The 15,993-nt window shown below is 47.9% G+C and overlaps 1 protein-coding gene across 4 annotated transcripts; it reads left to right on the top strand.

The window, feature by feature from the left end:
* Positions 1-2,155: 2,155 nt before the first annotated feature.
* Positions 2,156-14,630, top strand: LOC311602349 (nuclear RNA export factor 2-like). Of its 4 annotated transcripts, XM_084790291.1 has the most exons (22): positions 2,156-2,354; positions 3,443-3,523; positions 6,430-6,583; positions 6,824-6,974; positions 7,260-7,343; positions 7,459-7,563; positions 7,684-7,764; positions 7,905-7,974; positions 8,127-8,215; positions 8,319-8,426; positions 8,583-8,692; positions 10,172-10,208; positions 10,636-10,704; positions 10,790-10,845; positions 10,982-11,089; positions 11,221-11,279; positions 11,393-11,508; positions 11,600-11,642; positions 12,251-12,332; positions 12,879-13,061; positions 14,247-14,307; positions 14,420-14,630. In XM_084790291.1, exons 2-22 carry the CDS (start codon positions 3,481-3,483, stop codon positions 14,462-14,464), a joined length of 1,854 nt encoding a protein of 617 aa, XP_084646417.1. In that variant the 5' UTR covers positions 2,156-2,354; positions 3,443-3,480; the 3' UTR covers positions 14,465-14,630. The 4 variants fall into 4 exon arrangements, with proteins under 4 accessions (XP_084646417.1, XP_084646420.1, XP_084646418.1 ...); XM_084790294.1 differs by lacking the exon at positions 14,247-14,307 and having other exon boundaries at positions 14,358-14,630; XM_084790292.1 differs by lacking the exon at positions 14,247-14,307.
* Positions 14,631-15,993: the final 1,363 nt, after the last annotated feature.

A 15,993-nucleotide genomic window follows, 5' to 3' on the forward strand; every position in this document is an offset into this window, starting at 1 on the left:
ACCAGCCTATGCTCCGAGAGAGAGAGGGCGGGGGGGGGGGGAACCAATCCAGAGCCACCCTCCAAAAGCATCAGGTCTCCACATTCTAACCCTAGACAGCTCACACAAGGCCACTACTGTGCAAGATGCAGTAAATACTGTTTAGGCAACCAGGGCTGTCTGATGGAAGGCTTTGCACCCCCAAGCTCTCCAGGCTTTGGCTTTTCAGACAGTTTGCACTTCACAATCACTGCAGACTATCTCTTCCCCAGGTGTCTGCCTGGACTACTGCTCCTGCCCAGGTCTTCACTGAGTGCGTCCTAGCTCTCCCCATCACTGTCCCTCCAAGGGCCTCTATGGTCAGAACTCTGTCAGGATGGAGGCAGGAAGGGAGCCTAGATCGGCTCCAGTTATTCGGCTCTTGGGAAAAGGACTGTGCTCTCAGTTCTGGGTGAAGTTTTACTCTTTGCTCACCTGATCTCATCTCAAGGACTTATTGCAATAGGTCCCAGAGCTGGGAAGGTGACTCAGTGGGTAAGAACACTTGATGCTAAATTATGAGGACCTGAGATTGAATCACTAGAAGCCAGGACAAAAGTCAGCAGTGCCAGCACACGTGCTTGAGAAGTCCAGCTCTGGTCAGGTCAGAGGTCAGATACAGGAGGATGTCTTGGATTTTTTTTTTTTTTGATCACAGCTAGGCTTCCGTTTCAGTGGCTGGCCCTAAATCAAGAGAAAAAGTTGCCAAGTAGTTGACCAGGACAACTATTCAACATCCTCTGAGCCCTGAATATGGGATGTTGGCTTAGACCTAGGTCCCTGGCTATCATTTCATAAGTGCTAATTTTCCTAGGTGTGGTGGGCAAAACTGGAAAATTCTTCAAGGAGCTGATATAGGCTTCCCAGGCATCCAGATGCTATGGAGTCCTATGGCTGTATGCCATTGGGATGTTGCCATCATGAAGAAAATAATCTAAAATCATGTGGCTGACCTAGACCTATGGTCTCTGTTGGGAACATGAGCACCTTCACTTTTTGTTAAATTATTTTATTTTATTTTTTTAATATTTCATTTTATTATTTGTTTTGTTGGGGCCTCCAACTCCATCTTGTACTAAGCTAAATTCCCAGAAACAGCCTCAGAGTCAAATATCCTGGACACATGGAGCCCACAGTGTCTCACCCAATGCTTTGTTGATTAGCTTCTAGTCAGGACCAAAGCCCAGAGGATGCCGAAGAGGCCCTGATCGGCGGGTTATCAAGAAAACCACCTGAGATACTTGACATAGAAACCCACTTAGGATGCCAGGTATGACCTACGTAAGGTGCCAGGTGTGAAATACGTTGGAACATGCAATGCATGCATCAATTTGATTGGATGCTCCGACCCCCACACACACCTAATTTGTGATTTTGTTTTAAGTTTTTTGTTTGTTTGTTTGTTTTGTGCTTTAAAAAGTCACTCTGCTCCATCCCTAGTGACAGGGTTTGGATCCCGAACCAGCCATATCCCTGATATATCTGCTCTTGAATAAAGATACTTTTGGTTTCTTCAAACTTGGATTATTTTCCCAAATTCTCGGACCAAAACAGTTTGTATGTGTGTATGTATGTATGTATGAATGTATGTATGTATGTATGTATGTGAGACAGGATTTCTTTGTGTGGCCCTGGCTATCCTCGAATTATCTGTGTAGACCAGGCTGGCCACAAACTCACAGAGATCTACCCATCTATAGCTCTTGGGTACTGGCTGGGATTAAAGGCATGCCCCACCATTGCTTTTAATTTTATTTTTTTTAATGTACAGTGCTGTTGATGGAATCCAGCTTCTGTTGCCTCCCTCCCTGCTTCTGCCCCTACTAGGCACAAATAGCCTTCCCCAACCACACCACCAATATCAGCAGCCTATGCCAGCAGTTTAGGAGTCGCTGAGTTTTAATACTTCGGTCTCTCAGAAGGCAAAATCCTTGTAGTCACCGGACTACCTCAGCTATCAATAACTACTGTTCTTGTGATCCCGTGCTAAAATGCACGTGGTGGGTATCGTGCTAAAATGCACGTGGTGGGTATCGTGCTAAAATGCACGTGGGGAGCATGTGCAACTTCCCTCCGGAAGACCTCAGAACCTGGCTGAGATTGCCTAAACTCCTCCTTCATAAAGCCTGCTCACTTGCTTCAGTCGGTCACAAGACCATGCTCTCCTCCTCTCAGCCTTGAGAATCAAGCCAGGCCCTTTCTGTGTTTGCTTGTGGACTTACGGAGCCTCCACCTGCGCAGAAGGCCTTCAGAGTTGTTGTCCTTGCCCTCGCGCTAAGGAGGAAGCTTGATCAGACTCTGGCTTAGACTCCCCGCGTTTCCCAGGAGGCATTAAGGTACTGCAGACTGACTGTCCTAGACCACTTTTCTGGTAGGAGGCCTACTGGCTGATCTCCGGGATTTACTGGGGGGGCGGGGTAGGGAGGGAGCTGCTTTAAAGGGGTAAGGAAGCAGCTGCTGCACAGCACAGGTAAGTCCCAGGAGAGGGCTTTCAGGTGGAGTATGGGAGGGGCGTTCTGGTGGTGGGCAGAAGAAGGGGCTTGCGGAGTCAAGAGATACAACAAGGCAAATGAGCCGAGCTGGGGAGGGAGATGAGAATGAGCAGCATCAGCAAGGCTTTAAAGACTGGCATTCCTTCAGCACTACAGGGCAGGACTCCTAAATGAGGGCAGAGCCATCGTCCCCTTCCTTGTCCTCCTGCCTGGGGTCATCCGCCTGCTTGGATTTTTCTACCTGTTCTGCAGTGAGACGCCCCTCCTCTGCAACTCCTCTGACCCTTTCTTTTAAGGCTACCAGAGACTTCCTTCTAGCCAGTTCTCACAGTTGATTGCTGGATGCAGTCGTCATTTTGCCGCAGCCTCTCTTGTGGCTGCTGTTCCCTGGCTTCTTTTCTCACCTAGCACTTGCTCTGGCTGTAACAGTTATCAGGAAGAAGGAAGTGATTGGAAGAGGGAAAAGAGGGTGGAGGCAAAGGAGAGTGGGAGCTTTCACAAAGTTTGAGATTTCAATGAGCTTATCAACATGGGGACAAAGTAGACACTCTGAATTCTGTAAGCTGAAATTCTTTAGTTTTCATGGGGGCAGTTGGCACAGGGACATCCATCCTATTGTGTTCAAGCTCTCCTGAGGCCAGAAACACACTGCGATTTACATCATCTATACTCAGTTTTGTTCCATAGTTTTCTTGCTGCAATCTTCCTCTTCATGCTTCTGAAGAAAGTGGTAGTGCGAAGAGCTGGTACAGCTGCAATCTTAAGCGATGCCTTGGGACTTTTGTGACGTTGTGACTGTGGTAGTGAATGAGTAAAGCTGAGAAAGCAACATGGTGCTTTCATTCCTGGAGTTGAAAAATGCCCTAAAGGCTATTTTGTGTGACCAAGAGTTTTAAGTAATCTATTTTCCTCCCACTTCTCCCATTTCTAAGCTTCCCCTGACGATCCCAAAAGCCAGGAGACAAGAAAGATGTGCTCTGTTGAAAGGAAGCAGAGGACCTTCAGACACGCAGGTAAAGGCACTTCCACACTGCTGTATTTGTGCTTAGGTACTAAGCTCGCAACATGTAGCTCTCATGTCTCCCCAAGATGTTTACCAAGTTGCCTGGGAATGGATTCCTATTCCAGGAACCACTGATGTGTTAATGTTTCCTGAACAAAATTTGAGATGGCATGAATTTATTCCTCTATCCATTTAATTTCTTGTCTGGTATTTACTAAGGACAGTGGGATATATATATAATACATAATAACTGTCATTTCTCTTTTTGTCATGAAATCACTCATCTGATATTTATCTCCTCGTAGTAGTCCATGCTTTCCTCCCCACTAGAATCTCTTCTGTTTTTCCTTCTTCACAGATAATTCCTGCTTATAAGCATAATTCTAGAATAGTGGAGTGGAAATTCACAGTGTGATCTGTAAGTCATAACAAAGGGTCATCTTGAGCAAAGTAGCCCATCATTGAAAGCAGGGTACCACTGACATGCCAGGCTGAGGCGATGGAGTACTTCTTACCGAGTCCACATAACTCACGACTTTTCAATACTATCTTATTAATGAAAGACTGCCATATACCATACCCCTCTTGAATACCAAGCAGTACCATACCTTGTCTTGTAAGTTCCCTCACTTTAGCCCCAGAAAACCCACAAGATACTGCTCTTTCCATTTACAGAGGCATCCGGGTTTATAGGCATCTGAGTTTATAAGCACCACTCAAGTCTGAGTGGCCCATTTCTCACTGACCTGGTGACTGTCTGGGCATGAAGGATTCTTACTGAAATGAAATAGAGACCCAAACTAATAGAGTAGGCACCATCTAGACCGGGATAATTCACTGTGCCACTGGCAAAGAGAGCCTTAGAGGGTTTTACAGTGCACCATCATAAATAGCTCCCACCCTACTCACTGCAGTCTACTATTTCCTCCAGTCCACCATGGTTCTCAACTCTTTCGAGAGTCATAGGTGACTTATGTAATTCCAGGCTCCTAGGAATAGGAGAGAGTGGCCTTTGTCTCCACCATGCCACCTCCTGTCCCTGCCCCATATCCAACTGATGTTTTCTTTTGCTTTTTGAACTTCCAGGAAAGTGATTTGGTTTGCTAACATTCACCTAATGCCACTTATCAAGTTGTCTTTGGTTGCTATTTTTTTGTTTGTTTTGGATATCAAACTCACAGACCCTTAATAGGATGGGCTTCAAAAGCCAGTTGCAGGACTTTGAGAAAAGGACTGGGCAAGATTTCATATTTGCTTTACAAAACCTAAGAACTCTTCTTGCTGTGTGGAAGACAGGTTGAGTGAGTGTGGCATAAAACAACGATAGCCTTGGTGTAACTCAGAGCACAGCAAAGATATAATGAAAAGGCAAAGAAACAGACAGCAGAAAGCATTCCAAGTCTGCCACCCACTCCTGAATCAGATGGATAGGAGGAAAGCTTGGTGGGGTGGTTAGGGTAAGAGAGGGAAATGGGGTGGAAAACAACTCCAGGATGTGAGTAGAGAGGTGGCATACAACAAGAAAACTTTACCAACTCAACTAGGGCTACATTGGCTAACAAGCTGGATCTTGTTGTCCATGAGAGGCAAAGTGGGACCTTCCTACCTCTTGATAAAATGAACAGCCCAGAGGAAATCCTTAAAACTTCCAAAGCTGTCTGTGATGGCTCACACCTATAATCCTAGCACTCAGGGAGACAGAGGCAGGTGGATCTCTGTGAATTTGAGGCCATTCGGTCTCCAAAGTGAGTCCAGGACAGCCAAGACTACACTGGGAAACCCTGTTTTGAAAAAAAAATTATTCTGACTCTGTGTGTGTGTGTGTGTGTGTGTGTGTGTGTGTGTACACACATGCACATGCGTGCATGTATGTATATGTAGCAAATAACAGCCTCAGAGTACACAAAACACGTGCTGGAGGATAGGAAAGGAGAAATAGGTAATGCCATGGTGGTGAGTCCTTCAACACCGCACACACTAGAGAGTTGCTGGACAGAGTGTCAGCAAGGAGCCAAAAGGACTGAGGACCCGTGATATGGGAACAGGAGCTCAATGGCATAAGTAGAATGCTCCACCAAAGAACGGGCACTGATTTAATTCTCAGTTGCCTTGAGGCATTTGCGAACCTAGAGACTCTTCTAGTTTGTGGAGGCCGACCTCAGCACTTAGGGGCCAGACAATTACAAATGGGAGTTTCTGTGGCTGTAATGAATTCAGACTAGGAATTTAACAGCAAGATCGCAGCACAATTGAAAGTTGTGTCTGACACTTAGCATTTCAGTCTTTGTTTCTGATCTTTGTAACACAAGTATGGGGTTTAGGAAGGTTAATTCCCTGTGCTTGAAAGTACTGTAGGCCAGACAGAGACAGCCTATGATCTGAGTAACTCAAACCTGAGCATTGTGGATGGCAATCAGGTAACCTGGTGACAGTTTAGCAGACTCAGTCTCCATTGCTAGTGACGCTTGTACACCAGCAGCAAGGATGTGTCCAGTTGTTGTCTGGCAGAGTCAATTCAGTGAGTGATTGTATTGGAATGTAGGAGGGTAGGCTCCTAAGCCTTTGTGTGGCTGTCAAATTAGGAAATCCTAGGACAAGGCCAGGTTAGGCCAGCTTCCTGCTACGTGCTTTGCATTTAGTCTATACGACGGGCCAAGTACACCAAGCAGTATTGCTCACAAATCATGCTCTACTGTGTTTAAAAGGGCCAAAATGGGCCCTTCTTTTTGCAATCTATCTGCTGGGCCTGTGCCAGGATTTTTCCCACTAGGTTTTTATTATTGGTCCTTTGGGGGAAAACTGGCCTTTTAATTACCCCTGATGTAGTATGTAGTAAGTGGGTCACTGATGTGCTTTCTAAACTTGCATTGTTTCCCATTTCATAATATTATGATGGTGAAAGCTGTGTTGTTCTAGGAGGAAGAAGAGACAGGGGTTCTTCCCTGGATTATACTGGCAAGAGGACTGGTTATTATGAGCATCCTAGAAGCATGCTTCAGCCTTCAAAAGCCTGTGGTGATGGCAGAAGTGTGAGAGTGAGAGGTGCTCTCTGGAACTCATCAGTAAGATAGTAAGTGACCAGGCAGCCTGGTTAATAGCCCCTGGAGACCAGCAGGCCCTGGGACTGTGCATCCCTCTCACTTCCTCTCCCCCTGTGGCCTTCTTTCACTGGGAAACTGGAGATCTGGTGCTCCGTAGACGTGGAGTGGTGGCTGAGAAATCACAATTGTACCCGAGTTACCAGTGAGGGGAGGGAGGACGCATACAAGAATTTCTCAGCCTGTACTGGCACTCCCTATCTCTCTCATAGCACCCCTTATGCAGAGAGACCTAAGAGCAGAGTGGAAAAGCGTATGGAAGACCAGATTCACATCACCGTGTGGAGAGATGACAAACATCAAAAGAGAAAAATGGGGCAGGTCACAGAAGATGGAATGCTGGGGCCCTGGTTCAAGGTCACGGTGAGTGTTTTGGTGACATCTGCAGTGGACCTTTCAGAAATGCAAGAGAAGGAAGAGCACACTGAGCCAAGACAAGTTGGTTACCTGGGGGGAGAAGAGCTACTGTGTGGAGAGAGTGTGGGTCTGGGAGATCAGTGTTTGGCACAAACCAAGGATCCGTGTCAGTCCCGTGCAAGCTCTTCGCGGCTAGCTAGAAGGTCAGGAAAGCACATTTGAGCTATGTCCACTCTCTTCTAAGATGCCGTGGTGTGTCTCTTCTCTCTTGTTCCTAATTTGCAAGTTTAGATTCCATGTGGGAGAAATTCTGACAAGACGCAGCTAATGAGATCACTCCACAGCCTCTGCAGTGTGCCCTTCACAGCCGTGGATGTAAGAGAGGATGGTGAAGCCAGTGCGGATGGCTTGGGTGACTGAGTGGGAGGCCAGGATCAGCAGGGGGCCAGTGGTCTCTGACACTCCCACTTCTGTTCTCCCCGCTGTGTAGTTCCAGTGTGACCAACACCGGATCCAGTTCTTTGTCCAGTATGTTAGCACTGCCACTGCGTTGAAGAACGTCAGCTATAAGATGTGTGATGAGAACTATCAGAAGGTGTGTGCTGGAGACACTCTCTGTACCTTGCCCTGGCACAAATGGACACAGGCCAGGGACTGAGAGCATCATCTTGGGGATTAGAGTTCCTGATGCTCACCCTGTCTCTCCTCCCCGCAGATACCTATTTTTGTCAATCCCTCGGATGTACCCTACTCTGTGCAAAATCGGTTCACAGGAGAACAAATGGAGCAGCTAAAGGTAAAGCAGTGTGTAGGCACTGTGTATGCTCCCTTCCCAGACTCAGCTCTCCTTCCCTTCAGTCTCTGATGTTCCCAACACCATGACCCACAATGCCACAGAGCCACAAAGCCAGAGAGCCACCCTTTCTGTCTCTGCAGCTGGCCATGTGGAAAAGATATGACGTTTCCCAGCATGCTCTGTACCTACAAAAGCTCCGCTTTGACCCAGGTATGGCTCATAGCAATCAATCTTGGTCACAGATCTGCCTAGGTAGAAGATCCACACTGAGTAGCCTGGGGGGGGGGGGGAGAGTCTTGCGGGGCTTGGTTCGGACAGACCCCTCACTGCCTTCTGATTCCTTTCTCTCCTCCTTCCTGAAGATTTGATGAAGCACGATATAGACATGATTCTGAGTCGAAGAAGCTGCATGGCTGCCACCCTTCAAATCATCCGAGAGGATTTCCCTGAGGTGTTGATGTTTGGGCCAGAAGGCCAGAAAGGATGCTGTTTGGGGCAAATATGTCTCCAAGGCTCTCGACAGTAACCATTACTCTAACTCTTGCTCCCCAAAGCTGCTGTCCTTGAACTTGAGCAGTAACAAACTGTTCCAGTTAGATAGCCTGTTTGATGTGGTAGAGAAGGCGCCGCAACTCAAGATCCTGAACCTCTCCAAAAACATGGTGAGAAGAAGATATTGAGGTTGAGGATGGATGGTGGTGGAGACGGTGGTGCTTGGCAGCATTAGGCAGGCAAAACAACCCATGAATGGGAGCAGGGAGGGAGGTATGGGTCTTGAGCCTGGGATACCTTTGCCACTTCTCTCCTGCTTTTCTCAGATAAGAACAATGGGTGAATTAGAGAAGGTGAAAGCGCTGAAGCTGGAAGAGCTGTGGCTGGAAGGGAACCCCTTGTGCAACACCTTCTCTGACCACTCTGCCTATGTAAGGTACATGCCTGCTAACACCTCCTTGCCTTCCTGGATACCATCGCCCCCTGGTGGCCTGAGCTGCTCTCTGTGGGAGGAGGCAGCCCTGGTCCTCTGGGAGGACCCCAGGGCCTGCTCTCTCCCCTGTCTCTGTACTAGGCTATGCTCACAGGCCTCCTTGGCTTCTGTCCTGTCTGCCCTGCCTCACCTCACATGGGCTGTGTTTCGCTTGTGTGGGCTTTCAGCCTCCTCCAGCAGGATCGGCGGTGCACCTCAACAGCACCAGACCCCTTCCCCAGTCCTGAGAGGAGCCTCCCTCCCGATCTTGCTCCAGAATGGTCCCCTCATGTGTCCCAGGCTGCCCTAGAGGTTGCCCTGCCCCAGGCTGAGGGCTGGGATCCTGGGTGATGCTGACACAGACGTCACTTCTTGTGGACTACTTCTGAGGTCTCTGTCTTCCTTGAGGCAAAGCCTGGGCTCTCCAGATCAGAGGGATCCAGGAGTGGGCCATGACTGGGGAGCTGAAGGCTTCCTGGAAGAGGAGGGGAGGGAAGAGGGCAGAAGTGGGTGAGGAGAAAGAAAGACTGGCCTCCTCGGGGCCTCCACCCCTTCCCTCTCTACCTACGGATGGACCAACCCACCTTGCTCATCATCCTACCTGGCATATAAGAGGAGCCTTGGGTAGCCTGGGACAGGAACCTTGAGTCCTTGGAGAAGACCCCCACATCCAGGCAGGCCCAGGAGCCCAGGAGTCTTCAGGAGAGAACAAAGTGATCATAACAGGAGCCACATGGCCTCCATCCCATGCTGAGCTGCTGACTCGCCCATGTCACTTCTTCAGCTTCTGGAAAATGGTTCTTGCCTCCAGAGATCGCCTTTATCCCCAGCTCACTCAGGAAACACTATGGGTCTCTCTGCCTTACTCAGTAGCATACATGTTTTCATTCTTGCTTTGGGTTCCTGGGCTAGCCAGGCACAAGTGAACGAAAGGGCAGCAGCAGGTGAGCCCCTTTGTCTCTGGTTACCCTGACCAGACAGAGAATCTCTCATTCTCTTTGCATTGCTTTGTCTCCTTGGCCTCTTCTCTCCTGCCTCTCACATATCTCCCTGCCTCTCTGCCTCTCAATCCCTTTCTGTCACTATCTACCACCACCTGCCATCTCCTTCTGTCATCTTTATTCCTGCCCCCTCTCCATCTCTCAGCATCCCAAAGAATCCTGGACACTTTTCAGTGTGGCAGGGTCTTCTGGGGAGATTCTTAGAAAGGGAAGGGGAGCAGGGAGAGGAAGAAATCCCCAGAGACTGGGCTCCAAATGTGGCTTCTTGTGGCCCTGGAGAAGGGGCCATTGCAGTGTGGGTGGGAGCTACCCATGGGCTGGGCAGCAGGTAAGGAGTTGGAAGAGAACTGGAGGGAGCACCACCAGCAGAGTGGGGGCAGGGGAGAAATGTTGCTCAAATCTGGAATTTCAATCATTTCTGTGGCTTTTTGCTTTTGAACAGTGCGGTTCGGGACTGTTTCCCGGAGTTGTCATACCTGGTATGTTCTCGCCTTCATCATTGTCTCCTCTTCTTCACATAATTGGCCTCCACACTCAATCCCTGGCCCATTTGTATCATGCCTAGATAATGTGTTTGCCCATGACAGCCATCCATTGTCAATGGCTTGGATTCCAGAAAAAAATAACCTGAATGTTGTCCCACAACTATACACACAGGCAAGCCACATGGCCCACACAGATATGCACACAGAATCACTCCTGTGAACCACATATGATAGAGGTTTACCGTACCCCATTATTCAGACACCCTTTATAATTTTCCAGGCCAGGAAATTCCCTGGCCACTATACACCTGGTCTCTGAGCCTAGATTCCCCTCCTTGTGCCTCTTCATCTCTATGGCTATCCAGCGCTACCTCCCTGGCATGCATTCACAGCCACTTCCTCTTCCTTTTCCTTTTCTCAGGATGGCAGGAAGTTACCACATTCAACTGTAATAGACAATGAAGAAGCCTGGTTAACAGAGCCCTGCAAGGTGGGGGAAGAAGGACCAAGGGAGGTTCATGGTGTTGCCAGTGAAGCTTAGTAGAAGCATCATCTAAGGTGGCTTTGTGTTCTAGGGAAGCTTTAATGATCCCGAGGCTATAAAGGATCAACTACAGCAGTTCCTGCAGGAGTAAGTGCACATGGGACCTTGAGGAAGGGAAGGAGCTTGCTAGGTTGGGGCCACCTTAGCACAGAGGCCTTTTCAGGTGACATTTGGGGTCCAGACCACTGAAATAGCCTGCTCCACCCACATCCACACCCTGCAGGTATTACCTGATGTATGACTATGGAGAGCGACAGGGTCTCCTCAACATTTACCATGACCATGCCTGCTTCTCCCTGACCATTCCCTTCAACCCCGGTGATCCAGATCTGTAAGTATTACAGCTCACGGTCCATTCTGGATCAGTATGAGTCCACCTCCCACTCCTCCCACCACGTAGACACAACTGACTCCCAGGAAGCATCTGGCTGGACCTCCCCTCGTAAGACTCTTTTCTCCTAGGAGTAGCATGTGTAGGTACTTCAAGGATGAAAGGGATAGGAAGAATCCCAAGGAGTTCCGTAAGTGTGTGATGAGGAAGACCTGGTAAAGTCCAAGGATTGGGAGCGTGGAGGAGGTAATCATAGGGCATAATAAGTGAATCCCTGGCCTTTGCTTCTTCACTCCGCTATAGGCATTCAGAGGCAGCTGCTGAAGTACACAAAACAAGACATTGTGGACTACCTCAAGGCATTGCCCAAAACCCTGCATGCTTTCAGCTCTTTCCACGTGGACATCTGTTTCCAGATGGTGAGCACCAGCTTTTGCCTCGAGTCATGTCCCTGCGTGGCTAGAAACCTACGCAGGACCCTGAGCCTTCCTGTGCCTTCTCCCCTTCCAGGAAACTATGATCTGTTTTTCTGTCAAAGGGATGTTCAAGGAAGGTGAGTGTCTGCACAAGCCCCTCTTCAGATCCCTTCTTGCTTCCTGACCTGGATGTGCATCTCTGAGAACTTCCCCACCCCTCCCCCTTTTCTCCCCACCCCCCTCATTGCACGCCTTTCCTTCTCCTCCTCCCTTGTGCCCTCCTACTCACAGCACCCACCCTGGCCACAGACCATCCAGGTCTGACTAAGTGAGGTCTCTGCCTGTCTGCTCCGCAGCTGCGGGGTGAGGGAGGGCACATGGGCTGGAGCGTTTGTTGGCTCTCGTTCCAGATCCTTGACTCTGTGACTTTGGGCCAGTTGCTTAACCTCTGCATTTCCCCATTTGCAAATGGTGCCAATTGATGCCCCCCAAGACAGATGTGAAACAGCCCAAGTGAGCACCGGAAGTTATTTTTCACAGGGTCCAGAACGAGTCAGGAGATCCAGCAATAGGAGTGGATTATTGTCCTTGTTGGTTTCCCCCACTCCTCATTCACACCACAGACCCTTGACTCCAAGACAATAGTTGATTGGTCCTGGGCCCTTTCAGCATAAGGGCATAGCTGAGGAATGTTCTGTGATGGTGCAAAACAGGTGTAACTGTAAAGGTGCTTTACTGTTTCTAGCCCTCGAAGTGGACGGCAGCTCTGAAGGATGCATCCGTGCCTTCATGCGGATCTTCGTTGCTACCTTTGGCAGGAGTCCAAAGTAAGTGCTGGGTTGTAGCTAGAACTCTCACCCCATCCTGAGGCCAGCAGTGTGACAGTGTGGTGGTACCATTCTCCGGGGGTGGTGGGGGGGTAGTCTCAGTATAGTGAAAGGCCAAGAAGCAGATCCAAAGAGCAGCATAGCCTAGCCATTAAGAGGAGGAACTTTGGGGGTTGGAATACCTGTTTTCTTCCTAACCCCAACAGTCACTAACTTCCACCTTGACTCAATTAACTGATCTCCCTAGAAGACTGATTTTTCCTCTAAAAATGGAAACGAGTCTAAGCAGGTTCCTTTTCTAGTGTGCAGGCTAAATGCATGAGGGTTAAGTCCCCAATACAATAAAGCTGATAGACAATCCCTCGGAGCAGGTGAGGGTGGCATTCCCTGACACCAGCAAATGATTTCACTAGGCAGACCACACAGGCACATAAGAGGAATGTAATTGCTGACTAGCACTGGATAAAGAGGATCCTGTCTGGGGTAGTGGGGGCGGGGAGGGAATTATTCCCCTTCCAGTTGTCTCAGGGACTGTTTTTCCTCCAGCCTGTGCATTGTGAATGATCAACTTTTTGTGATGAATCCAAGGCCTGGTGATATCCAAGGCACCCTTGCCATCCCCATGCCCACCTCATGCCCCAGCTTCAAGCTCGTCCTTTCTCAAGAGGAGGAAAGAATGGTGCAGGTTTTCTCCACCCAGTCGGGCTTGAAACTTGAGTGGTCTCAGAAGTGAGTATGTGCTTTAAATGTGGACAGGATGGGAGTGGGGTTGGAGTTGGAAAAGAAGAATGGGATCTCACATACCATGTAAAAAGCAAACTACGTTTATATTTACTTCTGATCCTTAAAAAATGAGTAGGGGGAGCACACTGAAAAAAAGTCATCATTTTGTAATAGTGTAGGTAAAGAAATGTTAAAGATACTACATCTCTCAAAAGGTGTCACATTCCACTTGAAAAAGCCAAAGGAATCTATTACATTAAATACCTAAATAAGCAAGTCTAGCGTATTTGCACGATGAAAGATTGATGTTTGGACATCAATTGCATTTCTGTATAGTGCAACAAATGACCGAAGAGTGACTTTAGAAAAGCAAGACCACTTGCAACACTGCCCAAAAGAGTAAAACACTTCAGCAGAAATGTAACAAAAAGAGTGAGGGAGATATGTCAATGTGTCAGGACCACACACCACAGCAGTAAAAGGGCAAACAACACAACCGACACTGGGGAAAGGGATTTGAACAGACTTCTGTTTCTCCAAAGAAGATGTGCAATGGCCAGCAAACACATAATTTTTTTTCTCATCACTATTAGTCATTAGAAAAATGTAAGTCAGAATGGCATGGTTCATCTTGAGGGTCACCTTGGAATTATTAGACTAAGTGAATAGAGTCAGTCACCTAAGGCCATTTTAGTTGTTAAAGGCTAATTATTAAAAATGTTTAGAAGGAGAAAATTGGTAGCAATTGAAAGCATAGTAGCAGTTCACAGGTACCGGAGACATGGAAAGCAGGGATGAAGTTCCAGCACCAACAGAGCAGTTTTCTTTTGCACCAACAGAGCAGTTTGGGGATTGAGATTATCCCAGAGCCTTGTGAATATGCTAGGAAATGACCGAAAGATGTGCACTTGAAATAGTAGACATCCTGACACGTGTCATACATTTTAATTTAATAATTATGGCGGAGAATTTGTTTTTGACTTTTCTTGAGCTTTGCTTTTAAAGGGCGTTGGTGGATAGGTATCAAGTTTCACAGCTCTTAGGAATTCCATTATGTCTTTGTTTTGAATTCTTCAGGGTTCTAACAGATCCTTCTCTGCTATTATTATGGCACTAAATCTGACACATAGCCCAGAAAATGAGCAGCATAGGTAGCATTTGTGGCTAGTACATCTGCCTTTATCCCATCAGGTGCCTTGAGGACAACAAGTGGGACTATACTCAAGCTGCTAAGGTCTTTGCTATACTCCAGGTGAGATCTGGGAATCAAGTAGGTAACAGATGGGTGTCTCTGAGCCTTAGGTGACCAGGGGATGGAACTCAGGCCACTGGGCGCTTCTGACATCTCAACTCCATTGCTCCAGACTGAAAACAAGATCCCAATGGAATTCTTCAAAGGAATGACTTAAAACAAGCCACTGGATGTCATATGACTCTTGTCCACACTCTTGCCTCTCTGTTTCTGAAGCCTTGCCCATGATTCCAGCTGTAAGCTTGGCCGATCACAAGGCCAAAGTTAATATGTAGACCAGGTAACATAACCACTCCTGTGGACAATTGACCTTTGTATTAATACCCCCCAAGAGATGACTGTTTATTTTAATAATAAACGTTACTTTGCTCATTGTGTCGTGGATTCTTCTTTGCCTGTGGCAGCTATGATCCAGAGGGGTCAGGACTGAAAGCGCCCTGCACCTTTACTTTCACCACACCCATTTCTGGGCATCCTGAAGCAGATCCACAGGGCTTGCTTCTATGGACATTGTGGTTTGAGTAAGAATGCCTATAGGGGGAAAAAAACTTTAGCCAGGTATGGTGGCGCACACCTTTAATCCCAGCACTCGGGAAGCAGAGGCAGGCAGATCCCTGTGAGTTCGAGGCCAGCCTGGTCTACAAAGCAAGTCCAGGACAGCCAAGCCTACACAGAGAAACCCTGTCTCAAAAAAACCAAAAAAAAAAAAAAAAAAAAAAAAGAATGCCCCATAGGCTCATTTGTTTGAACACTTAGTCACTAGGGAGTGGTGCCACTGGGGAGAATTAGGAGGTGTGGCCTTTTGGAGTAGGTGTGGCCTTGGAGGAAGCATGGCAGGCCCATTCTTTCTCTTCCTGCTGCCTGTAGTTCTGGATATAGAATTCTAGCAGCATGTCTGCCTGGATGCTATCATGGTCCCCAGTAAGATAAAAAAGGAGGTGCCTAGTTTTACTGTTATCATTTCAAATAAATACAATGAGACTCAACAGTCTGATATAGAGAGATATTTTTTGGCTGGGGTGGGGGGAGAAGAGAAGGGGAGATGAGTTAGGGCCTAAGGGCAGAGAGAGACAGAGACAGACGTGTGTGTGTGTGTGTGTGTGTGTGTGTGTGTGTGTGTGTGTGTGTGTATAAGTGAGAGAGAGAGAAAAACAGAGAGAGGTGGCTGGTTGGTCCTTTTAAAAAATATTTTATTAATTTATTCATATTACATCTAAATTGTTATCCCATCCCTTGTATCCTCCCATTCCTCCCTCCCTCCATTTTCCCCTTACTCCCCTCCCCTATGACTGTGACTGAGGGGGACCTCTTCCCCCTGTATATGCTCACAGGGTATCAAGTCTCTTCTTGGTACCCTGCTATCCTCCTTCTGAGTGCTACCAGGGCTCCCCATCAAAAAGACATGGTCAAATATGGGGCACCAAGCTCATGTGAAAGTCAGACCTCACTCTCCACTCAACTGTGGAGAATGTCCTGTCCATTGGCTAGATCTGGGTAGAGGTTCGAAGTTTACTGCATGTATTGTCCTTGGCTGGTGCCATAGTTTGAGCAGGGTCCCTGGGCCCAGATCCAACAATCATAATGTTCTTCTTGTAGGTTTCTAGGACCCTCTGGATCCTTCTATTTCCCCATTCTCCCATGCTTCTCTCACCTAGAGTCCCAATAAGATGTCCTCCTCTCTGTTCC

This window comes from Acomys minous (assembly GCF_964271855.1).
Source record: "Acomys minous genome assembly, chromosome: 7".
Taxonomy (NCBI): domain Eukaryota; kingdom Metazoa; phylum Chordata; class Mammalia; order Rodentia; family Muridae; genus Acomys; species Acomys minous.

Excerpts from the sequence above, each read along its gene's own strand:
- LOC311602349 (XM_084790291.1), top strand. The coding sequence starts at position 3,481 with ATGTGCTCTGTTGAAAGGAAGCAGAGGACCTTCAGACACGCAG. Across the intron at positions 7,344-7,458 it reads TGCCCTTCACAGCCGTGGAT|TTCCAGTGTGACCAACACCG; the intron begins GTAAGAGAGGAT and ends CCCGCTGTGTAG. Across the intron at positions 7,564-7,683 it reads GTGATGAGAACTATCAGAAG|ATACCTATTTTTGTCAATCC; the intron begins GTGTGTGCTGGA and ends TCCTCCCCGCAG.